This window comes from Pituophis catenifer, unplaced genomic scaffold (genome assembly GCF_029215685.1).
Source record: "Pituophis catenifer annectens isolate HBS135680 unplaced genomic scaffold, rPitCat1.0.hap2 SCAF_3, whole genome shotgun sequence".
Lineage (NCBI taxonomy): Eukaryota > Metazoa > Chordata > Lepidosauria > Squamata > Colubridae > Pituophis > Pituophis catenifer.
Window position 1 is genome coordinate 170,578,283 of NW_027256883.1, and position 26,962 is coordinate 170,605,244.

At 36.5% G+C, this 26,962-nt stretch overlaps 1 protein-coding gene across 1 annotated transcript; it reads left to right on the plus strand.

Annotated features, from left to right (window-relative positions):
• CNTN2 (contactin 2) lies at positions 1-25,792 on the plus strand. Its single transcript, XM_070939769.1, has 22 exons — positions 1-55; positions 3,732-3,876; positions 5,184-5,359; positions 6,261-6,356; positions 7,751-7,960; positions 10,257-10,356; positions 11,242-11,417; positions 12,003-12,139; positions 13,281-13,410; positions 14,340-14,490; positions 15,457-15,584; positions 15,899-16,074; positions 16,273-16,393; positions 18,842-19,000; positions 19,117-19,266; positions 20,141-20,211; positions 21,601-21,835; positions 22,234-22,349; positions 23,221-23,407; positions 24,249-24,361; positions 24,760-24,928; positions 25,683-25,792. Exons 1-22 carry the CDS (start codon positions 1-3, stop codon positions 25,790-25,792), a joined length of 3,111 nt encoding a protein of 1,036 aa, XP_070795870.1.
• The last annotated feature ends 1,170 nt before the right edge of the window (positions 25,793-26,962 follow it).

A 26,962-nucleotide genomic window follows, 5' to 3' on the forward strand; every position in this document is an offset into this window, starting at 1 on the left:
ATGGGAAAGTCTGCAGAACTTCTCTTATTTTCATTAGTAACTATCTGTTCTACAGGTAAGAGTTTCTTTGAAGGGATCATTCAAATTTAGATAAGCATAAGGACTGATCTAATTAATGCTAGGTAAGTAACAAAATTATTTGTACTTTCATCTACAGTAGCATTCAGGATATTAAATTACCGTATATAAGAAGGACAACTCAGCTAATAAGAATTTTCACATGTTTACCTTTTAAATCATGTACTTATAAATTATAATGTAGCTTAGATATGTCTGCATGCAGAATTTATAAAACTATTTAGAATGATTTGTTTTTACTAAATAGGAAAAACCAAAATTAAAGAATCATACATATTGTTTTTTTACTACATTGTACTGTATATCAACCTTACTAGAAAAAATGGCTTTATTTTTTGGGGGGGGGTTACATAGAAATTTTCTTAAAATGTCATTATTTATCTATTTATGATATTCTAAATATCAGAATCCTTTTGCATTTTCTGTCCTTCACCTAATGCACAAACCTCTGCTTTTCATTGAATTCAAACTATGGTATTCCTGATAGAAGTTTCACGCTATGCTTTAAAAGATTGATCTCTCAATGGGAAGGCATTTCATTTCAGATGGCTGAGAATTAGATAATGCTTTGGCACTAATTCGTCATCTTGGGAGAGGCAACTTCTATGTCCCTTATAAATATCTAATTACATTTTAATGTTTTGGGGGCTCTCTTGGGAAGGTAGTTGGCCTAGATCAGGAGGCAATTAGCTTGTGTAGAAACTAGTCTGGCCCATATATGTCAATGACATCAAGGCAATGCTAGGAGGTTTCTCTGTTAACCAGCTGAATTTAGGAGACTTCCTTTTTTGCATTCAAGCAGAGACCATAAGGATTAAATCATTTACAAAGCCCTACAGGAGCACTTTCTAATGGTTGATAACATATGACATAAAAGATTAGTATAATGATGGCCAGAAGGCTGGAAATACCTCATGGGGAGCATGAAAAGGAGCCAGACAGAAGAAAATCCACCAATTGATCCCATTGGGAGATCAACCTTTTTGAGAATAAAAATATGGATTTGTAAAAATACCTAGATATTTTCATCAATGTCAATATTATTTTCAATACATGAGCCCAGGTCTTCAGCTCTACAAAGTTGAGCTGCTCCAGAAGCCTCCTTCCTTCCCTATCCTAAGCACATATACAAGGCTATTACAGCTGCAGAAAATAAAAGGTGAATTGTTCTAAAATGGGTGCTGACTCTCTTCATCACTTGCTTGGCAGCATCTGGAACTAAAGGGATTGTTGCTCAGATCTGGCTAACCAAAACTTCTCTGCAGTGCTATATAATGGTAAAAAACTGCAGCAATAGGACCATTGAAAACACTATCTAATAAACATTATGTGAAATAATTGTTAAAAGACCTCATAAATAGATCTGAATAAGTGTGTCAGAAAAATGTTGAAGGCAAAGCTAATTTAAGTTCTGCCCATCCTTGTGTACTCTATTGAAACTCAATATGCTCTATTCTGATTTTCTGCTTTCTTTGCCATCCGGGTATAGGCCATCCTATCTTTGATCACTTGGAATTATGTATAGTATAGGATTTGTTTCCAAAGAAGTATCCTGCAGCAATACAGCACAATCATAATGAAGCTTCCTCAGCTGTAGAGACCTCTGATTTCAGCAGGACCTATTCTTATTTAAACTGCACAGCATTATAGTCTTAACTACTGAATGTACTTTCCTGGTTTTTGTGCTAGGATTTCTGCTAATACTGATTTAAAAGAACATAGTTAGTGGCAGCACTTATTTTGTATATTAATACTTATTAGAAACTTTACATATGCTTGAATAATTCAGTTTGAAAAAAGAAAATATGCTTTGTCCGCAGCTCCTTTATTTTTAAGCAACCAGGAGCACTTGATAGAATTGTTTCATGGAGATAGATAGAGCCTTCATCCTCTATGTATGAGATTCCTGAAGTTTTTCACCATGTAGGAAGGCATTAACAAATAATTATTAACTCATTTAGTTCTAAGTTTTATGTTACTTGCTAATTGTTTTTTTTTAATTGAGATACTACTAAAACAGGGCTGAAAAATTTCTATCCCTCCAGATGTTACTGAACAATTTCTAACATTCCAATTTCGCAGCTGGAGCTGCTGAAAACTGCAATTCAGCAAACATCTGAAGCGCACCAGCAAAACTATTTCATCTTCTGTACTTAGATAGAAGTACTCGACGTAATCTTCCTCATTCATAGCACATGTTAGCCTTTAGGAGTGCCACAGATCCTGAGTTTATGCTTTAATGATACAATAGATATAACTAGAAAAAACAAGACATGACCATGAGAGATTTCTGCCATACCATCTCAATATTTACTTTATAACAGGGGTGTCAAACTCATGTCACAGCATCACATGACATATCAGGATTTTCCCTCTTTGCTAAACTGGGTGTGGGCGTGGCCAGCACATGACACATTTGGCCCGTGGGCAGGAGTTTGACAGTCTTGCTCTATAAGAACGTAATAACATCACAAGTGCTTCATAAAGATAACAAGCATTATATTCTTAACCAAATGCATGTTATTTTGGCCTTTTATCTGATGCCTTGAAATCTCAGGTACAAATCCAAGTCTTTTTACCCTTTTCACAACTCCAATTCATAGAAATTATAGGAAAAGATGAGGGCAACAACAACAAAACAAAATGAAAAAAACAGGGAGGGAAAGTAGAGCTTGGCTTTTCTTGCTTAACAAATATACCATTGATATTTAGAGGCAGAAATCTGAGGTTTAACAAAAATGGCTTTTGAATGTGCAATTATCATGAATTATTTATTGAATTCTGAGTACTCTTAGCCAGTCCTCCCCGCCCCAACCAAAAAACTTGAGTACATCTGCTTTTAGCTATTGAAATGTCATTAGAAGATGACAATCTTCCTAAGCCAATATTCCATCCTTTGTTCCATCAGTGTCAAGGACAAGACCATTTCCAGCTGAGATAGGATGAATATGCTTAAGAGGGAGCAAAGGGTCCTGCAATTATTTTAATTAACCCAGCAATGCTTTATTATCAGCATGTGGATGTGTATATCTTGCTAGCTTACGAGAAGGCAGATTGTTCAGGTTGATATGCAGAAGGCCCCACTTAGTGAGATGTACATCTGATGTATTCCACAATGTCAAACCACTTTCATTTACACATAAATATAAATGCATGAGATTTTTTCCTATATTCTTCATGGATGTAAGTGGAAGAGTAGGAGCTCAGAATGAAATAAGTACCTTTATCCTTCTGTATTTTCCCCAGCTGGAAGTCATTCTTGCATAAGATACTATGGTTTACTGTTGGAAGTAAGAAGGCGAAAACAACCATTGGAGAATGGAATTTTAAACTTTTTAAAACTTCGTTTCTCTGATGTCTTCTGTTCTGTGTGAATCAGGAAGTCCCATGTGGAACACATGAAAGTTTAACAGAAATTGCTTGCAGTTGTTAATTCCAAAGGACAGAAAATACAAAATACAAAGAACAGCTATCTGATGAGATACAATTATGCAAGGGCTTATGCTTCCTCATAATTTTTCCTTTTTCATGAAAGAAAAGTGGATTATTAACAAATGCAGGCAGCCTTTGTATGAAGTGCTAATTATTATCTTCTGTATTTTATTAAACAATGTACATTTTAAAAGGTTTTTTCCCCCTATCTTCCTATATAGTCTGGAAGTCAGCTGAGACTATGATGAGAAACTATGGGCCTGTCTTCGAAGAGCAGCCACACAATATCCTTTTTCCAGAACGGTCAACAGAGGAGCAAATTTTGTTGGTGTGTCGAGCAAGAGCGAGTCCTCCAGCAAATTATAGGTGATGTCACTTCCAGCAGCTGCTTTGTTTAATGGAAAGCATAATTGCAAAGTCAGAGGGCACATTTTGTGTCAAATGGCACTTTATCTTTGCCTAGACTGCCAATAATGTGGACAAAGGCAAACAGTTAAATGAAGAGCTGAATATATCGGTAAAGCATATAGTTAATTCTTTTTAGTTCATACCCAGGGGAATTTTATTACTGTACATTTAACATATAAGTAGTGCAAGCTTGTTCATTCCTCTTTAGAAATAAATCACCAAATGTAGATTAATTGTGCTTATTTCCAAGTAACTGAATCTGATGCTGCCTGTTTAATTTAATTTAGTCCTGGCTTAATTTTTTTAAAATATAATTTTTCTTAAGAACTTTCATTACAATACTAAAAACTAACTTAATTTTTTTTTTGTAAATCCAGTAAATTGCCCTTTTTCTCTTGGTCTGTCATTTGTAATTTCAGATTCTATATTTTCTGTGTCTTATCAGATAAATCTCTTTTAAAAGACACTATGTTAGCAAACCTCACTTTCAAATCACTTTCAGAAATTGCCTATTAAGTATTAGAGATAACCCCAAATATCTCGTCATGTTTTGCAAAAGTATCAATCTCTGAGCTAATACGTTTGATTTTATTTTTATACATAATATACTGTATGCAATAATCATAAAGCATTTTAAGCATATGGATAATTTACCAAGGTCTGCAAACACACTATTTGAAATGATGGTTCTCTGATTTTTTGGTGTGCGTGTGTATACACACACACACACAGATGATATATAAATGATTATATGATATTTTGGAATAAATGTATGTGTGTATATACTGTATACAGTATATATGCTTCCATATTTATTTGCTCAATTTCAGCTCACAAATTGCAAGTTTGAGCAGCTTCCATAAGATTACAGCAAACAAGGAAAGAATCAACATCAATATCAAATCAGTAGAAAGCAGAAAAACCTAGCTAGCAAAAAAAAATTGTAATCAGAGTGAATTTTCAGATATTCTAGCTTTGCTATTTAGGAACAGTGATGGATCACAATCCTAATCTTGATGCAAAATATACTTCTGGTTATGCTTAAATAATATTTAAGCACTGAGTTGACAGTCTTTCATATTAAGAAAATACAAACATAACTTGTCCAGTTTTTGACTGGGGTTTGATAGAAATAGACAAACAATATTTCCCATTCAATGACTATCCAACAATAGGCTCTATTGACCATTCAGGATAGTGTTAATCTGCAGCTGTGAGTCTTCTACTGTGTTCTCATTCCATCCCAATCTTATTGTTTTCGGCAGGTGGAAGATGAATGGAACAGAGATTAAAATAGAGCCAGATTCACGATACAGGTTAAATGGTGGCAACTTGGTAATAAGAAATCCAGTGAAAGCTAAAGATGCTGGATCCTACCAGTGCATAGCATCCAACACCATGGGAAAAGTAATAAGTAGAGAAGCTTATGTTCACTTCAGCTGTAAGTAATTTGTCCCATTTTGAATACATTAGCTGTGCAAAAAGGACAGCAGTGTCAAGAACTCTGCCACTTTATTTTACTCTTACAATCATGATATTAAATTTTTAGTCAAGATGCTGGAGACCTCAGCTATTTTAAAGAAGATGTAGATGTAAATAAATAACTTTCTTTTGGGGTACATGATTCTGAATACCAGCCTGTAAAAATGATGGGGGACTAGGAGACTACATAATGGCAGTTGCTGCCTTTTGCTATAAACAGGGTAAATAAAAGTTAGATCTAAGGACTGTCTTCTTCCACACTGATTTCCTTCTTCCATAAAATCATGAGATGATACTGTACATGAATGCTAACTATGCATGAGAGTAGGCCCTATTTAATGCTTATCTTTGCTGCCTAATATTTCTGATCCAAAACTTTTTCAGATTAAACTAATTTAATCAGATTAAACTACTGAAAGCTAATTTTTCAGATTAAACTACTGAAAGCTCAAGAAGAGTTGCAAAATTATTAATCATATCACAGAGTTTCCAAGTCCAGATTACTCATTTACTTTCCTCTGCATGGAAAGCTTGCTGCTGTTTTTATATTTTACTGATCAACATTGGGATTATATCTGTATTGATTACAAACAGATGTGAGTCATTTTAAAGAGGTGCTTAGAATTGGAATTACTAATAAAAAAAAGGATAGAAAGATAGCATTGACTTCTCTAATCCAAAATAGCAGACTCTCTAAGGACTGCTCTTAAAGACACCTGCTGTTGCTTCCACAATTTCCTTTTGATAGGATGGGAACATGATTACCTGTAGCAAGCAATATTTCCCCTAAGAACCAATTTGTTAAAAGTGCTAGCCATCCTAACTCACATCTGAAACACTTGACTGTTTGTATGTCTTAGATCTGCAGGAATTCTCTACAGAAGAAAGAGATCCAGTGAGGGCTACAGAGGGCTGGGGGGTGATGTTGACCTGCAGCCCACCACCACACTATCCAGGTGAGGAAACAGCAATGCATTAAAAGTGAGGCTTTCACTTAAAGTGTACGTAGCATTCATATTTGAGGAATGATATATCAGAAATTGGTGTTAGACCATAACATTTGGCCTGCTAGAGTGTTAATATTTGATTATTGTTATTCCCTTGCTGTTGTTTTTATTTACATTATTATTGCTTCTTATTGAATGACAATAAAGTCCAAAAAATAAATAATTGTTTGATATTGAACCTATTTTGGTATTGAACCTACTTTATAATTATACACCAGCAACATTTAATACTTATTCTTTAGAATTTGTTCTTGTTTCAGAATAATTTGGACCTAATTAGCAGTGTAGAACAGTGTTGCTAAATATTAATAGAAATTGCCACCCTTTCGGTTAAGTACAGACAATTACAGTGAGAAAGGCTTTGAGAAGTTACAAAAAATTCAAATTACTATAGACCTCATCCCCATAGTTTCTAGTTCTTCAGTGAAGTCTGAAATTCTTCCTGGAAATCAGGAATTGGATACTACTTGCTGCTGCAAGTTCCATGTCAAAACTGAGAATTATGGTATAAATAGAAATTGCATTTATTATTGCTGTTCAGTAAGACAAATCTATGTGTGCATATTTCTCTGACTGTCCTACAGATTTCGAATAGTAAGATACTCTGTTGCATTTCATAAAAAGAGATTGCAGTAAATGTTTCCATCAAGAAATAAAGGAGTTTCTAATTTAATATATTAGATTCAGCTCTTTTTAAAGAATATTGTGGGACACATCCTTTCTAAAAGGACTAATATGCTCATTTCATTCTCCATAAGACACCAATATATATCACTGACATATACCAGGCATTGAGATAGATAGAGGGACAGACAGATGGATAGATAGATAGATGCAGAATGAATTCATAGCAACTGGATTTAGTAATAGCTCTGTCTAGAAAATAATCGGCTGAGGCAGAGCTGGGTTTCAGCAGGTTCTGACCAGTTCTGGAGAACCGGTAGTGGAAATTTTGAGTAGTTTGGAGAACTGGTAAATACCACCTCTGACTGGCCCCGCCCCCATCTATTCTCTGCCTCCCGAATCCCACCTGATCGGGAGGAAATGGAGATTTTGCAGTAACCTTCCCCTAGAGTGGGGAGGGAATGGAGATTTTACAGTATCCTTCCCCTGGAGTGGGGTAGGAATGGAGATTTTATAGTATCCTTCCCCTACCACACCCACCAAGTCACACTCACCAAGCCATGCCATGCCCACCAAGCCACACCCACAAAACCAATAGTAAAAAAAAAGTTGAAACCCACACTGGGCTGAGGTCAAGCTTCTACTGTAACTATCATATGATATAAAAAAAGAATTTCCCCCTCCCTCTGTTTTTTTTTTCTCTCTCTCTGTATATACAGAACTTGAATATCGCTGGTTTGTGAATGAATTCCCAAACTTCATTCCAGCAGATGGTAGGCACTTCGTCTCTCAGACAACTGGAAACCTTTACATTGCTAAGACTGACTCTTCTGATCTTGGCAGCTATTCCTGCTTCGCTACCAGCCATATTGGCTCTGTTAAAAGGAATGCTTTTAGCATGTCTTCTCAACTCATTCTTGTAAGAGAAGGTCAGCATTTAAAGGCTCTTATCTATCTGTCTCTCTGTCTAAAATGGATATCCACTAAGGAAATCCTTTTCAGAGGTTTTCAAGGCATTTTTTCTCTAACTGTGTGAATTTCTAAAGTTATCGTTATTATACAAGTATGTCCCACTTAATCAAATATAATTTGCTAGTCAAGCACCTACACAAGTTTAATGTGCTTGATTAATAGGTTTGCTGAGGGGATGTCTGTTTTTGTTTTTGTCTTTTTGCACCATTCATCCTGAGGCTGGGTGGGGGGTTGTTATTTCTGTGACTGGCAGGAAAGGAACATTAAATGAGGCCCATGGATAAGCGGGCAAAGTTTGCTCCATTGTACTTTTTATTGCTCTGTTTGATAATTTGATTTAATGCTTATATTTGAAAGAATCATAGCAACATAGAATTGTGGAATTCGAAGGGATCATAAGGAACATCTAGTCCAGCCAAGAGAAATGGTTCTCCGGGTTCTTAAAACCCTTTAACAACAACCGACAACCCTCATTGATAGATTGATCCATTGTTCTACAGATCTTACCATCAGGATGATTTTCTTTATATTTAAACAAAAATTATACCCATTGTTGCTGTTCCTAGTTTCTGGGGCAATGGAAAACTGTTCCTCACCATGTTTTTTATGGTGCCTTTTTATGTATCTGAACACTGACACCATGTTTTTCCTCAGTTTCCCCCCCCCCCTTTCAGATTCAACAGCTCAAATTCTTTTATCCTGTCTTTATATCGCTGTATTTTCTTTATTGCATTGCCTTGAACCTATTCTAATAAGACAATATCCTTCTGGTTTCACTTCCCTTACCAATAAGTCTGATTCCATTTCTCTACTTCATATGTTAATACCCTAGACAAAAGAATAAGATATGTATCACTTCTACTTTTGACCTTTGTTTAAAAAGAAAAAAATATTCACAGAGGCCATTGTTATTTGATAAAGATAGGAACATTGGAAATTATCTTGTACTAAGTCAGATCACTACTAGTCTTTCTAGCTCAGGAGTATCAAACTTGCAGTGTCATGTTGTCATGTGACATATCACGACTTTTTTCCCCTTCGCTAAAATAGGGTTGGGCGGGGCCAGCGCATAACACATTCAGCCCTCGGGCTGCAAGTTTGACAACCCTGCTCTAGCTCAATAAGACTGAACTGCACATCACATAACCTAGTACCTTCAAATTCAAAAGAGAATACCCATCACTATTGTCAAGGTCATAACTTTGTTGAGTGATACTTGACTCTTGTTATTCATATAAACACATTGCTGTAGTTTATTTGACAGCAGTATGGAAATGGCTTCTCATTTGCTTCTGGAATGTTTTTGCAAGGAGACAGAGTAGTCTACAGGTCTGGCATTTCTGTTGGTCTTCCATCCAAATATTGACAAGATCCAATTCTGCTTATCTTTCTGAGATCAGTCAAGACTCATGGCTGCTTTAGATGGATACCTCTCAATTGCCACCTGTTGGGCCCAGCCCAAGAATGACATAGACCAATCCAACCAGCAAATATTTTGTTTAGCAGACTATAAGAGCAAGTAATTAAGAATGTAGAATTGATTTGCTTTTATTTATTATTATTATATTTATATCTCATTGTTTCTCAAAGCATTCTTCTTATAAGACGTTAGAGTCTACTCTAAAATCATCAAGTAAAAGCCATACTTCTACAGAAACACGAAACTAAATGTCTGTCAACCTAACTTTAGGTTCTTCACTTCTTCAGTTTATGTCTCTTAACATCAATTAGCTTAAATTTTACAAAATTCCCATTACCTATGTTTGTCTTATTACCTTTTTACTGAAGATGGCAGTAGAGCTGAGATTAGGAAAGGGCCGCAGTTTACCTGTTGGGCACACCAAAAAGCCTAATTCAATCCTTGGTACCTTCCAATAAGGCTGGCAAAAGCTTGCTTTAGAAATTTTAGAGAGTTTGTGCTTACATAGTGTAGATAATGTTGAACTAGAATACCAGGGTTGGTTCGGCTGAAAGTAGATTGCTATATTGTGAACAACTTGATAGCACGGCTGAATCAAGACTTTTTGGTTGAAAAATTTTGAGATTTAAAACATTTTTCAAACCAGAAGAGGAGGCTTGGACAATACGGTAGCTCCAGTAACATATTGAATGCTGCAACAGCCATGCAAAGTTTTGCAATTATTGTACTCCTTTGAGTTTGAAGTTGAAGATGAATAACTATTAATCTCTGCTTTATAGTGACCTCTTTTTCATGATTAACATCTTTGCAGTCACCTCTCTTTCTCTCCTCAGATTCCAGGCCTCATGCTCCAATCATTAAAGCCAAGTTTTCTTCTGATACCTACGCTTTGACTGGGCAAGTGGTGGCTTTGGAGTGTTTTGCCTTTGGGAAGTGAGTAGCTGTATCAGTGCATTTAATTCCATGTTGTTTACAATATAAAAATTGCCAACCCCCATTGTCACTGGTTACATATTATGGCGCCTATTTAAAAGAATGTATAGGTTTATAGAAGGGAAGGGAAGTATGAGCTATCACTTTTAAGGAACAGATAACCTATCATAGGTAAAGTACGGAGAGCTGAAGCTATTAACTCTTCTGAACAATGCCACATTTAATGGAGCCCATTCTCTTTTTGGCATAGAGCACCTGATTAATGCAGAGTTTTGTGCTCTGTTTGCCTATTTAACAAACTAGAGTTTTAATAATTTGAATACTATTTACTCTATTCTTATCATTTGGCTATTAAAACAATAAATGTCAACTGGATTGAGTTAGAGCTCACAAAGGTTTGTTTTATTCTATTAATGGTACTCATTTGGCCCTGGACTGGGTGATGTAATAAGGATGTTTTTGAAGCAAGTACAAAATCCACACAAACAAGAGCGGGAATAGCAGAAGATGTGACAATTTGCCAGCCAGTCTGCTGTATATTTTTATGTATTAATAAGAGAAGGAATGAAGGTTGAGAAGGTTGAAAGTACATCATGCAGTGGTTTGGAATATACTTCAGAAAGTGCAGGGACACTTACATAGTACTGTTAGTGATTCCTTAAACAAGTGTTATATTTTCCTAGCATCATGTGATTTCCTTCTATACAGTAAGTGCATCTCTTTGTCACACATAGGATAGCCCTATATAAAAGTAACGTACAAAATGCTACACATAACAAGGAAAGGAAAAAATATCAATGTGCCACATATTGCATTGCCCCGATGCTTGAGCAGAATGGGACCCTGCTTGAGTGCCCTTTGACAGATGTTTTTTTCACAATCTAGCCCTGTCCCTCAAATAAAATGGCGAAAGGTGGATGGTAGCCAGTCTTCCAGATGGATCTCAACTGAACCTGTCCTGCAGTTTCAAGAGGCTGGCTTTGACGATGAAGGCACTTATGAGTGTGAAGCTGAGAATGGCCAAGGAAAAGATACTTTCAAGGGCCGCCTCATTATCCAAGGTAAAGAACCCGAGCAGATTCATTTACAAGTCACAACTTTTAGTTTATTATATTTTTTGAACTTATTGGAGCTCCCTTATATTTATTTATTAACACATTCATAACATCCATATTTGTCTAGCTTTAACAGAAACTGCATCATGAAATAGAAAAAAACATTTTCTGGCTTGTTTCAGATCGACTTTACTTAAAGGAATGACAGTATGCCTGTGAACATAATCTGAGTTTTGGAATGTACTCTCAATCCCAGTAATGAATTGAGAAAATAATCCATCTGATTTTCACATTGGTGAAGGGTCCCTCTCTCCTTTTATTGTATTGGTAAAAACAGCCATTTTATTGTTGTGATAACACCTAAGCTGTTTGCTTGGTAAGTGAATCATGTGGAGAAGAAATCTATCCTTTCTCAGTGGAGGGACACATGTTTATGCACAGGTGCTGTCATTCGGGTTTTTTAAAATGAAAGGTACAACAATGGAGTTGTAGCAAATCTTCACTAGATCATCATCATTATCATCATCACCATTATCATCTTGCACTGCTTGAAATGCATGAAACCCCCTCCTTTTTTACTCTTTTTTTTAGCTCAGCCAGAATGGCTAAAAGTCATCACAGACAAAGAAGCTGATATTGGATCAAATATCCACTGGAGCTGTGCTGCAGCTGGCAAGCCAAGGCCTACATTAAAGTGGCTACGGAATGGGCAACCATTAACTTCCCAGGTACATATGACCAATGAACAAGTTCTATCTGTATCATTGATCTTGGTGTCAACATCCTGAAGACTATGTAACATGTAATTTTATGTTACATATGAAGACTATTTAATATATCTGGGTGTCTTAGATTTTTTCCTCCATTCAACAAAACCCAGTAGTAGTTTTTTTTTTATCTGTACAAGTAATCCTCATATAGTGACCACTATTGGGACCAACAACTTGGTTACTAAGTGGAAAATCACATGACTGTTTCTGTGCTTACAATTTTATTTCAGCTTTCTTCTTCAGTGATGTAGTGGAGTTGCTTACATTTAATATGATACAAAAGTCTTTTCTTCTATAATTACTTTCCTTAATTATAACTTTAGAGTATTTAAAATGGTTTTGCATTTAACTGTTTCTTTTTATTCCTTCGAAGTCAGGAATTTCAAGTTCAACTCCTTACTTGGAGAACTTGTTTTTTTAAAGGAGGAATTATTTCTCTTTTTTTATGTTAAATTTTAGTTTCTGGTTTATATTGGAATACTGGGATTACTATATATTTCTGAAATGTGACTTTACTAATGGGTTACAGTGGAGACATGAAATGCATATTTGAAAGAAATAAGTTGCTATTCAGAATTCTGTTTTCCAGCTTGTCTTTTGTAAAGGTGAAAGAGTCTGTCACATTAAAGTGAAGTATTCTTTTAGTCCATTTACATTAGGATATTGAGGATATTTATATGGGGGTTTTTTTGTACTTAAGTTAAGGTATGGAATTTTGAGTTTGTATACATTCATATATGTAACATTCATGTTAAAATCTTAGAGATTTGTTTGGATCTTTTGCTGATAACTGGATTGAAGAATGACATTACTTATTTGATTTGCTCATTATTAACAGATGGCTTATGGGACAAAAAGTTGTATATTTGTTACATAAAAAAAGGTAAAGAGATTCTGAAATTGTTTTTCATTGCCATGATGAGGGTGAGAAATGGCTTTTGGGGGACTAGGGATAATTTTTATCTTTTTTTAAAAAAAAATTCTTGCAATTCTTCTATTTTTTCTTATAGTTTGCATTCTTTTATTGCTCTATTCAAAACTTTTTAATAACATTATTCTTGATAATAATGTTATTTTTGACATTCCCTTGTCTAAACAGAATCGTATTGAAGTGAATGGTGGGAATTTAAAGATATCAAAGTTAACAGTGGAAGACTCAGGGATGTACCAGTGTATAGGAGAGAACAAACATGGCAAAATCTATGCAAGTGCAGAATTGTATGTCCAAGGTAATTTCTGGCTTTCCAAGAATTAAATGAGAGTTGCTATATCAATAAGGTAGGGAAGTTAATTTTCCCAGCCCTCAGTACTAAGTCTGTTTAATCGGTTGTTCTGAATTGAACATAGTATTGTTTTGTTTTGCTGGTTTCACGTGTGGCTTGGTGTAAATAAAAACAGAGTTCAGGTGTTTGCGTTGATAAGCTTTACGTGTTTATTCAGCTGAATAAAGATGGGCCCTCATAGCAAGAGGGAACCCTGAACACATGTTTACACTCAAATTTATATGTTTGCTACATTGTCCACTTCTTCATCCAGAAGGACTGGACCAGCACACCCCACCCAGACAAGTTGGCACACTCTAGATAAGATAAAGAGGTACAGAAATAGCCATCTACCTCCCTTGGAGGTTCTCCAAAGACATTGGGTGTCACCTCACCTCAGGTGTTTCCTGAGGAACTTTCCATGACCTTGAAGGCCTGCAGAGGCAATGGTGACATCAGCACATATGCTTCCTCAAGACTGTCAATAGAAACATTAGATTCCTGGTCAACAGTGTGATTTTGAAAACTGCAGGTTGTTCTGCTTAAAAAGCTGGATAGAGTAGTGCCTTAGCACTTAGCTAAATTGCTTAATAGATGCTGTAGATTTATATGTATAGAAAAGCATGTTTAGAAATCACTTGCAAAAGGCAGAAAGGTATTGGTGAAAGTTTGGGAAGAATTGGGCAGCTTTTCAGGATCTTCATGCTAACCACATTGACTTTTACACTATTATAATATTTACAATTATTCAATTAACCAGAAGCAATGAATTTAAAGTGGTTGTTCTTGCATGGTACATTAGGCCATTTTACTACAAATTATTTTTAATGACCAAGAAATAATTGCTTTTGTGACTCTTTTTTGGTAGAAGCTCATTAATTGCCTTTTCTCTTTAGCCTTTGCTCCAGATTTTCGATTAAACCCTGTCAGACAATTGATACCAGCAGCTCGAGGTGGAGAAATTATTATTCACTGTCAGCCCAGAGCTGCCCCAAAGGCTCTAATACTTTGGACCAAAGGCACTGAACTTCTGAGAAACAGTTCCAGGTAGGAGAAACCCATTTCTTTTTTTAGCTTAGTGTCAATAGCTTTACAAATATTCTAGTTAATTCAAGCTCTAGTAGTTACTCTAAATGTGGGACTGGTTTTAATGCAAGTTTGGTCTGATCCCATTCATGCTTCCTTGAAATTGTCTTCTGTTGGCCTTACTTCCAGTTAAGGATGATTGTGAAAAGACATATAGTCTGTGTGGCTTTGCTTAAAGCCCATTAATTGATTCAAATGTGCAGTGATATCCAGATGGCAGCATGTTCTATTATAATAGAATAGAGAATAGAGTAGAGTAGGATAGGATAGGATAGGATAGGATAGGATAGGATAGGATAGGATAGGATAGGATACTGATAGTTTGTTTTTGGTTGGCTGTGCCAGACCGTTTGAACTAAGTTCACACCTTTTTGTGACAGACATACACGCACACACACACACATGCGTGCATGCACACACACACACACACACACACACACACGGAGGGAAGGAGAGGGAGAGAGAGACAGACACAGAAAGACAGGGAGAGAAAGAATAAGCAAAGTCAGCTCTGTGGTTGGGTGGACTTGAGTCCCCTGAGACTTAATATAGCACTGTAACTGAAATGTATACTGGCTCTACCCTTCCAGATCACTTTAAAGTAAGCCATTGAGCAGAGGATATTTTAAGGATTTAGTTTAATTGGCCTGCCATCCTCTAGTTATCCTCTTTTCTTTCTTTTTGTCTCTTAAAAATGACATCCTAACCACAATAGTATTGCAGTCTTACTGACGAGAAGATGCAAGCCATCAGTGACTCCATCCATTTCATCGAAGTTCTATTTTATATGAAATATTTTTGCTGACACCTTCCTTATTCTACAGGGCAAAACTCAACCGTGTCTTGATGTTTTGTCTCCAGTTCTTTAACCCAGACTTCTGTGACTGTCATATCTATGTGTTTACTGTTGGTCTCTTTTCGTTGCAGCATAATTATTACTCCAGATGGCACCTTGATCATTCGAAATATTAGCAAACCTGATGAAGGGAAATACACTTGCTTTGCTGAGAATTTCATGGGCAAAGCAAACAGCACAGGAATTCTGTCAGTCCGTGGTAAGGATAAATGTTTTATTTCTACGGGGACAAATGCAACAACAATGGAAAGGATAGTAGTTCATTTTGTCAATAAAAATTCTTCCCTGGAAGAGAAGAACACGTCATTAATTTACTATTCACACAGTCCTGTGGAACCTATAAAGACCTCCCAGGAGTCATGGGATTTTTAAAATTCCTTTTCCCCTCTAAGAGCAGAAGGTGGTATCAGAAACCTCAGCTCCTATGCATGTTCCCAAAGTGTTTTTTTAAATCTTCATATGCATACAAATGGCTTTCCATTGTGAATCATTGTTTTGCTTACCCTTTTGCAGATGCTACTAAAATCACTCTTGCACCATCCAGTGCTGACATCAACTTAGGTGAAAATATTACCCTCCAATGCCATGCCTCCCATGACCCAACAATGGACCTCACTTTTACTTGGTCCCTGGATGAGACTTTAATTGACTTCGGCAAGTCTGAAGGCCATTATAAACGAGCTAGTAGAGTGAGTACCTTTATGCTACTTCTCCTTCCCCCCTCCCAGCAAATAGATTATAAGGGGATGGTCTTAAGTCTTTTTATCAGTTATGTCTATTTCCAAGATAATGCACTGTTTTTTAAAACATCCTTTTAAATGTATGCATTGCAAACTTCCTTTTTGATTCTGACACTGTTGCTGATGGTTTGCTTCTCCCATGGACAGAAAGAGAATATTGGAGATCTTGTAGTCTTGAATGCTCAACTGAAACATGCTGGCCGATATACTTGCACCGCCCAGACAGTGGTGGACAGTGCCTCTGAATCAGCTGTGCTAGTTGTAAGAGGTATTTTCTTCTCTTGATTCCTTTTTCTTGAAATAACGGTTTCCATTTTTAATTGCTTCTGCTTTGTCTGCCTGAGAGATAGCTGACTTCTGTGATTTGAAAGTGCCTCTTATTTCTGCATGCATCAGTACAAGAGATATAAGTATATTTTGTTACATGTATAAAAATTCACCCAACATAATATAAATTACTATGCTTTAGTATTAAAGGCTTCAGTCTTATGAGCACACCAGCACAGCACTTGAGGTAAATATAGTCATTTAAATGTACGTAAAATGAGAGGCATGTGGAGATTCTTTCTTACAATGTGAATGTTTTTTTTTAATTCCTATGAATATTATCTACAATCATAAGTTTTGAAATAGTTTTGCTCTACCTCAAATTTGTGAAGAGCTGGTAAATGAAATTTACGTGGAACTGGTGTACTAATGTTGGGCTTTTAATAGAGTTTAAGTCAGGGGTGAAATCTAAAAATTTTTGCTACCGGTTCTGTGGGCGTGGCTTAATTAGAGGACATGGCTTGTTGGTAAGGTGGGCGTGGCCAAGTCAATGTCACTTCTTTGCCCTTTTTTAACCTACAAAACACAACACAACACAACTGGCTCACCCACAATATAAAAGCAGCTGTGCTAGACCCAAAATGGCCCCTGCAACAAGCAGGAACCTCACACAGCCACAAAAAGCCCAAAAAACCAACTTTCACACTTTACACACACACAACACAACTGGCTCACCCACAATGTAAAAGCAGCTGTGCTAGACCCAAAATGGCCCCTGCAACAAGCAGGAACCTCACACAACCACAAAAAGCCTAAAAAAACCAACTTTTACACTTTACACATACAAAATTCCACATACAGCTTTGTGAGATTTTGTGTGATTGTGTAGTTAGAGTGAAACACTACAGAAACACACTAAATCTCAGAAAGCTGCACAAATATTATTTTATTTCAATTTATTTTTATTTTTCTATAAAAGCAGTTAAATTTAAAACTTTCTAAACTTTAAATGGCTAGGTCTAAAAAAAGAACAATTAAAAAAAAACCCAATTTTTTAAAGCTCCCAAAGGGGAAAAAAACTTACCCAATTGAACAGGGGTCTCCAATCTTGGCAACTTTAAGACTTGTAGATTTCAACTCCCAGAATTCCTCAGCCAGCTTTGCTTTGCTGGCTGAGGAATTCTGGGAGTTGAAGTCCACAATTCCCTGCCTGCTTGATTGCAGGCAGGGAGATTCAGTTGCTTGCTGATGCAATTGATTGCGGGATTACAACAAGGCGTTGTGACCAGCAGCTAAGGTAAGCAAGCTGAGGGGAGGAGGGGGAGGGATTTTTTCTACAGATTAGCAGGCAGAGCCATTTAAAAGGAAAAAAGTTTTTTTCTTTTACATGGCTCTGGCGATCCAAGCTGAGTTGCCTGATTAGCAGGCAACTCAGCTGGGATCGTCAGAGCTTGGCTGGTCAGAGCCATTTAAAAGAAAAAAAGGCTCTGATGATCGCGCGGCTCAGCTGGGCATGGGGGACAGGGGCAGGGATTTTTGCTACAGGTTCTCCAAACTGCCCGCCACCATCGCTACCTACTCGCCCGAGCCAGTCCGAACCGGGAGCATTTCACCCCTGGTTTAAGTTTATAAGATTGTTTTGTTATTACTGAGTATTTATTTTGCTTTTTGGATACTCTGTGCTGTGTTTGTTTTGTCAATTGGGAGGACATTGATGGATTGTGACAACCTATGCCCTTTGCTTTTTTCCTGTTAAAATCATATTGTCTGTGCTTATAAGTTATAAATCTATGATATATCTTCCTACTTTTTAATTTATTTCATATATTTAGTGCATGCAGAGAATTGCGATACACTTTTTTTGGAGAGCATTACATTGTGTAGCAAATCAGAGGTGGCTGGCATGTTATCCATTCCAGTTCAGTTTCATGCTTCTTTGTTGCTATCAGTTTCCATATGTTGGTGTTTATTTTCTCTTTTCTTTTTACCTTGTTTTTATCCTTTTTTCGATGGCTGCAGTTTACATTGTTACATGCTCTGGTTATAAGATTTATTCCAATTTTTGGCAGGTATGGTTGATGGTCAGTTTGTATTTGTGTAGTCTAAGTCATGCACTAATTATAATCCATCATATACAAAGTCATAGGTGCTATTTTCCATCTGTGATTATTTATTTTTCTATGAAATCTGCACCTATCCACTCTGGTCAAAGTATAACATGTATTGTGTTCTCTTGTTGTTGTTGTTGTTGTTATTGTTGTTGTAGCTTTGAAAATTGTATGCTAAAGGACGATTTGAACATTATCATTTGAATTCAGAATAGGATTGCCATTATGGTAGGAAAAGACAATGTACTAGTGATCTTCCCATTTTCTCCTTCCTCCAGCAAGCCTATGGATTTCTTGAGCCGGATTTTTTAAATGCAATTTCTGTTGTTTCTTTTTCGTAGGTCCTCCAGGCCCTCCCGGGGGATTGGTGGTGAGGGATATCAAGGACACCACAATACAGCTAAATTGGAGTCAAGGTTCTGCTAACCATAGCCCCATAGCTAAATATGTCATCCAGGCTCGCACCCCACTCTTTCCACAATGGAAGCAAATGCGTACCAGTAAGTTTCTTGAGAGCAGTGGCCTGCACTAAGTAGGTTTCAATATAGAGTTAACCTTTTCTCCCTTTTAGTGCTGGTTGTTCTATTTATTCTGTCTTTGTGCTTTTGGGTTATAGATCCCACAAATATCGAAGGCAATGCAGAAACAGCCCAAGTTGTCAACCTTATACCATGGATGGATTATGAATTCCGTGTCCAGGCTAGCAACATCCTTGGTAGTGGAGAGCCCAGTGTGCCATCTATTAAAATTCGAACCAAAGAAGCTGGTGCGTATATATAAAACATAAAATAATGAAATGTGGGATCAGCTCATTCAGCTGCATAATGTTATTAGCATTGTCATAGCAAAGTAATGGCCCATATGCATTATCTTCTTCCATTGGATTCGGCAGCCACCTTGTGTTAAGTTTTATAATCATAATTTGTATGGTTTTCATACTTTCTGGGGACCAAAATTCTCTTTTTGAAAAATGCATATTAGTTAAAATCTTTTTTAGTGCATGGTATTTTGGCTTCCTTGCCTAGATCTTTAAAAGAGTGGTTCACAAATTGTGACTCCACAACAGCCTAAAATTATGAATCACACTTTGTGTGAGCCCAATCGTTAACTAATTATTGCAGTAAGCTTAGCAACGTTGAGAAGTCTAAGCTCAAATGCCATGCCTTGGGTGTCATTAAAAAGAGGGGACCTTCATCTAAGTTGCTCATGAGCCCCAGGAGTTCCCAGTCTATAGTTTGAGAATCTTTTCCTGAAGTATTCAAAAATAATAATCATGTTAAACAAGTCATAAAGCAAAAGACCAGTCAATCCAAATCTCATTTATGATATTTTATCTTTCACTTGGTAGAGTGAAAGGAAGAGGAAATGGTTCAGTGATAGGGCAGATATTTTGAATATAGAAAGTTCCAACCAGAGATCTGAACAATTGAAATGGTCTCTAAAACCATGGCTATCAATTACCAATCAGTATTTATAGTATTGAGCCACAACATACAACATGATACCGAACAAATGATCTGATTCAGTGCAGATCAGCTGTCTATATTGCTATATCTTTATTAAATTATGGGGTATTTTCACTGTTATTTGGCTTTCCCCCCCTAATTTGACTTGTACACTGTCTTCTTTACTGGGAACAGCCCCTACTGTTGCACCATCAGGACTCAGTGGAGGAGGAGGAGCGCCAGGGGAACTCATTATCAATTGGACAGTAAGTTGGCCACACAAGCATACATTTTCATAATTAATGTAGTACAATTTCTGTTTAGCAGGAATGTTTAGGAACATGAAAGTAAAGCAGCTATTCAAAACACATGAATGTTGGTATTGCTTCAAGTAGGTTTGACTCCTATGTGGTAGTGAAATAGTCAAGCAGTAAAAAATATATTACCTGGTATTATATTTCCTGTATTTTCTTGTGTTGTCATGGAGAAATCATTTTTTGTGTGCCAACCTTTTCTTTATAAACTTTGCATGAATAACTTTATAAAAATTCAAACATTGTTTAATGGATATTGACTATTACATTAAAGCTACTGTACACAATAGACTTTCATCCACCTGTAAAACTTTATAGAAATGGGATTAAAATACATGGATGCATTAAATTCCATTAAAATGTAGGATGTGGCAGATCATACTGGATAGGATAATGTGCTATGATTGTCTTGGTGGATTCCAAATTGAGTGTGAGACAACAATGTGAAGGAGCTGCAATATAATGTCAATGTCAGTACTATACCTAGAGAATAATTCCTATGGGAGGTGGGAGGTCTAGAAACATGAAATATAAATAAATAAAATAATTCCTTCCTGATTGACATTGGTGAGACCATTCTAAAAATATGGGGGCCAGATTTGAGCATCAAATTTTAGAGAGGACAAAGATAAACATGTCAAGAAGACAAAAACCAAATTTATTAAGGGCCTAGAAGAATGACCCGTTATTTGAGGCATGATTTGAAGTACTGAATATACCTAACGAGAAAAAGGGCAAACTGGAGGGACACGTGATAGCAGTCTTCAACAATCTGAAAGGTGTCATGAAAGGGCAGAGGAAAATTTTTCAGAGCTGTCCCAGAAGACTGAACAAGAAAAAAATGGATTTAAATTACAAGAAAATAGAATAGTTGGATATTAAAAATAAAAGATAATTCCCAGTACAATTCCCAGAGAGTTATTCAACAGTGGACTAGATTATCTCAGAAAATAGTACAATGGAGTCTATCTAGATTGAGAGAGATATGTTGAAAATATTGTTGTAGTGAATTCATAAAATGAGCAGAGGAATAGCATATGTACTGTATATGCTGTATATACATGAAACATAATTTCACATACTGTTACTGGGTACAGATTTTTACCTGCTATGGTTTTGTTTTTGGTTTCTTTTTGCTCATTTGGATGTTTTGTATTATTATTATTATTATTATTATTATTATTATTATTATTATTATTATTATTGCATACATTAGCCTGTAATATAATGGCATTATAAAACCTTAACTGCATAAGTATTTTTCAGTATTTCTGTTTTGTTCACTGGTTGTTTCTTGCTGACCTACCCCCTCCTTTTTTCATGTCACAACTTTCATCTCAGCCAATGCAACGAGAATACCAAAATGGAGATGACTTTGGATATAGGCTTTATTTCCGGAAAGAAGGTACCCAGTCCTGGAAGATTGCAAATGTGTCTCATGCAGAATCCCTACATTATGTTTACCGCAATGAGAGCATTGCTCCCTATACACCATTTGAAGTGAAGATCAAGGCCTTCAACAGGAAAGGAGAAGGGCCAGAGAGCCTAGTATCTATTGTGCATTCTGCAGAAGAAGGTAAACTGGGATTAAAAATATTTTAAAAGATCTGTAGCAGAAGTTCTTGATTTCCAGATATACTGCTATTTGGCAGTTTCCTAGATACCACAAGCTAAAGAGTCTGGGAAAGTATATGAATTTCCTCTAATAGTTATAAAAGTAAAATTCTAAGTAATAATATATAGCCAGCTATAATTTCTTCTACAAATTCTAGCTTAGAATCAGTTTAATTTTCTTCTCTTTCTCCTAAAAGCACATTAACAAAATTAATCAATAGCATTTTTTATGAGATGTCTACTGCTTGGTCTTTTACATTTTGGTCAAGCATCTGGCTTCTGATCTTGATCTTTAAAGCTGGATTAAATTTGCCACACATGTAAAGGAATTTTTCCTACTGAATTGTTTTACTTTGACAGAACCAAGAGTGGCTCCCTCTAATGTTACAGTCAAGGCAGTAATGGCCACAGAAATGGATGTTTCCTGGAATTCTGTGGAACATCATGATATGAATGGAGTCCTCTTAGGTTATGAGGTAAGAGATGGGACTGAATCTAGAACAAGGCAGAACCTTGTAAAATATTACCTATAAGAATAAGAAACAGATCATGTGCTTTGAAGTCTCAACTCCTGATGAAGCCACTCCACTGAATCAGCAAATATGAATTGTCTTATGGAATGGTAACATGGTGCTCTGACCTAGGCTCCCTTAAGAAGCAGGAAGCAGGAATTGGTCCCGGCAAAACCTCTTTTATTTACACGACTGTGAATTACTTTCATTCACAGTCAGCAAGGTTTGTCCAGTTTTTCAAAGGAATATTTCTCAACACACCTTATCTCCCTGGCAAGCTGCCACGTAACTTGTTTCCAAACGTAGAGAAAGGCAAAACTTGGCACAGAGTTTCTTAGAGTCACGAACAGAACTTTCCACTCTTGAAACTACCGAACGAACGAATTGTTTCCTGCAAAAGCTCCTCCCCATTTGTTCCTCTTTTGTTTCCTATCGGAGAAGCCAATCATCCCCAAGGTGTGGCTTTACTCCCAAGTCGACCCTGCTTTCTGAGTTGTTCTTGTCTTCCGGCAGCTCTGCGCATGCGCACACTGGGAATGGGCTCCAGATGTTCCTCTGCCTCACTGATGTCTATCTCCCTCTCTGCCTCTGACACAGAGCCCTTGTCTGAGCTTTCCCCAGCCCCCAGGACTGGCCCATGTTCCTCCCCAACCTCTCACTGTCTGACTCTGTTGCCAGCTCCGCTGGCTGCTGGCGGGCCACAACACATGGGCTATTCAGTTATATTCATGTAATGCTAAATCAACAGAAATTATTCAGTGCCTAAGAAGCCAGGATTGTTACTTAGGATCAACTGAACCTTCCTCTGTACAGAAATGTATATTACTGTCTTCAGATCCGATACTGGAAACATGGTGACAAAGAAGAAGCTGCTGACAGAGTAAGAACAGCAGGTCTTGTCAACTTGGCACATGTGACTGACCTCCATCCCAACACAAATTACCATGTGTCAGTCAGAGCATACAATGGGGCAGGAACTGGGCCAGCAAGCTCCCCCACGAGTTTCTGGACAAAAAAGCCACGTAAGTGAACATTTGATTAAATAGCAATTACTTCTCTGTTTTTCATGTACTTTGGCTGCAAGTAATATTCGTGGGTATTATTTTCTAGACCTATCATTTTCCAGTGGAGATCTGTTTTTAATATATATTATTTCTCTGTTGTTTCATGTTGGTGGGGCTACTTTTGAGTGCTTCTTAGAGCATGCAAACAATATCAGGGTCCTTCCCTTGAATGTAAAACAAGGGAGCATTTGGAACCAGAAACACATGGCAAGAACATCCTCAGGAAAGGATGTCAAGAAGAAGATGAATCTATTCAAAGAGAGGGTAATGCATGCCAGGCAGAAATGTCAAAATCACGAATTATACAGCCATTGTTTTTATCGGCTCTATAGAAAATATGGCATTTTGCCTTCTGAGAAAAGATGGATAAAATAGAATGTATGGCAGCCCAAGCCCATTGCAGGTTACCCACTACGTTTTTGCTGTTTACAAAAGTCTCAGTAAATATGTGGGATTTAGCCTTTTTGATATTTCCAAAGGAAAAGGAGAGGTGAAGATCGGGTATGGCAGTGGCTGTTTTCAGTGTGAAAAATCACAATTTATACTCAGGTGTAAAAGCTTTTCTGAAAAAAACCCTCATTTGTGAAGTATCTAGGAATAAAGATCAATACAATACAATGGAGATGTTTAAATTCTTCCATTTTCCAAATGAACCAGGAAAAGAAATTTGGTGCATCTGTGAGTCACTAAAATAAAACATTAATAGTTTTTAGAGAGATGAAATGGTTGGCTGCGGTATTCAGGCTACAGCTTGCCTTCTGTTCACTCCCTTTAAATATCTACTTTTTACATTTTCTAGCACCAAAAATGCTACCTGGCAACATTACTTGGACATTTTCCAGCTCCAGAGTAAACATTACGTGGGATCCTGTGATTGCCAAAGCAGATGAATCTGTTGTCACTGGCTACAAGGTATTTATAATCTGTAGCATTTTCCCCATGAGCGAGTGGTTCTTAATTTTTAAAGAGCAGTATAATAAATCAGTGCAGCATGTTAGCATTACAAATAGCTCATGGAATGGTAGGATTGCTGCATTAATCACTGAAAATCAGGTCCTGCAACCAAAGTCTTGGTTCTTTGTTTGTTGGCAATTTTGCAGTTCCTTAGAATGTGTTTTCAACCTGCAGGCTACTGTCTATAGACCTAAGATTATATATTGTAAGTACTCTTAAATTTGCATAGGATGAAGATGGGCATATTTCATTGAAGAATATGTGCAGATTTTCTGGATTCTGATTTCTAAAGGAAGAGGAAAAAATTGAAAGCATAGGAGAGGCCAACAGTAAACTCAAAGTGCTTTCATCCACAGATGCTGTATCGTCCTGATACACACTCAGCTCCTGTTCTATACATAGCCAACAATAATTGGATTCAGATCCCAATCCGAGAAGATTCAACTCACACGTTGGTGCAAATTAGGACAACAGGCCCAGGTGGAGATGGTGATCCAGCAGATGTACGCATTCTGAGACACAGTGGTGCGTCTGCCCTTTCCTGAATACAATTTTGTATTTTATTCATTTATTTAGAACATTTGCATACTGCTTTCCAGAGAAAAAAAATCTTGAACTGCTTGCATTATTTTGTTTTTCCAGTAGAGTCAGCATTTCACCAGATTTCTAAAAACTCAAGTTGTTGTCTTCCAGGGCAAGCACATTCATTTTCCCTTTCTTGATTCTATTTTCCTTAATTTCCTACCTGGTATGATATTAGGAAAACTAAGAATAAATGATTCAGGAAAAAAATAACATTTCAGGGATGACCAATCCCAGTTTTCCCCCTTTCTATATTGAATCAATAATAGCACAATTTCCACACTTCCATGACGTCTGAACATAATCCAATTTACTGTACATGTCTGCATCTCAAGAATATCATGGTTGGTAGGAAAAAGTGTTGAGGTCATTGTACATTCAGGGAAATTAGATAGAGAAACCATCTCATGAACATCTGGTTATGTATCAAGAATTTCTTGTTCCTTGGAACTAAATAATGGTAGGGTTGAATTCTTCTCTCTTTAAATTAAAATTTAAGATGGAGAAGAATTATGGGGTTGCAGTTTTCAGCTAATATTTGAGATAAATATAACTAGTTTATGAATTTAATACATCTACCAGAAAATGTAAAATATGAATTCAATACCACATTTGAAAAATCTCCTGTTTGTTAGAAAAGGGTGTTATTGATTTTTTTAAAAAAAATAAAACTGCACAACTACTTTTTTTTTTGCAGGCACAAGTATGATGGTGGAAAATTCTTCAGGTCACCAAGTGCTTCATACAATGGTTGCCCTAACTCATGCATTAATAATGCTTGCCCTGCTTGGTTCCTCAGAGCTCTGATATTAACCACTAAAATGGAAAGCTATTAGATAAGATTTTTCGTAATATAGCAAATCCACAGTTCACCATTTGGACTACAAATTTCTACCACAACTATCTAATTATAGACAGTACTTAGTGGAAAAGAACTTGAGAAGAAAATATACCTTTTTCTTTCTTTTTTAAAGAATGTATAACATTTCATACAAGACATGAGTCTTTGATCAATCAGATTTTTTAAAACTAACAAAACAAGAGGTGATTTCTGGAAACTGGATGTGTCTTTCATATTACTGTATTCAGTAGATTTTTCTGCCTTACAAAGCCATGTGAAAAAGTAATGACACTTAAAACTTGATCTTTTTTTAAAGTACAAGAAACAAAAGACAAACGAGAATAAATGCATATCTTCCAAGAGAAGTTGTCTCAAAGGATGAGCATGTTCTGTATCATTCCCAACTGCAGCCAGTATCGTGCCAAGGATTCCGATATTTAATGTTAAAATGGAACTTATTGAAGGGCAATATTGTTCCAATCAACTTTTTTCAAGGCATCTGGCTGGAGGAGACAAGCCAATAGAATCTGTCAGATATCTCACACTGCACAGACTTTTGATGAACAAAACAATGTTAAATGTAGTTTGCTGAAAGTGGGATATTGACGGCTCGCTGGTGAAACCAAAAAGTAATAATAATTTGCCTTGTACTTTGGCTTTTACTTTGCATCTCCTGTGATCATCTGTGTTTCTTGAAGAGGTACATTATTTATGCATTCAAACTCAAAAATAGTTCATTGGTTATTGCATTTTCTTATGGTTCCTCAGTAGTGGGAGTTTTATGGCAGGAAGGAAAGCTTTGGAAATGGGTCATAAAGACATTTGAACAAGAAAGTTACTACAGAACTCTTACTCCCCCTTGTCAGGAGATACACGGTATCATTTATCCAAAGTTCCTCAACCCAATTTGAAGGTGAAAAAAAATTGAGTTGACATGATAGTTAAAAACAATAATTAACATTTTAACTTGTGTTCAATTTTGCCAAACAACAGTATTAATTTTTCAGATTGTTCTTTGAAAATTTAATTTTGCTAGCAACGTATTTATTTGCTTAGCTGTTTTTATATAAACAATAAGGAAGGGGAGCTTCCCAATATCAGTCTTGAAATACTGCTACACTTTTCTAAAACACCAT

Excerpts from the sequence above, each read along its gene's own strand:
- CNTN2 (XM_070939769.1), top strand. The coding sequence starts at position 1 with ATGGGAAAGTCTGCAGAACTTCTCTTATTTTCATTAGTAACTATCTGT. Across the intron at positions 6,357-7,750 it reads CCCACCACCACACTATCCAG|AACTTGAATATCGCTGGTTT; the intron begins GTGAGGAAACAG and ends CTGTATATACAG. Across the intron at positions 24,362-24,759 it reads CTGTTGTCACTGGCTACAAG|ATGCTGTATCGTCCTGATAC; the intron begins GTATTTATAATC and ends TTTCATCCACAG.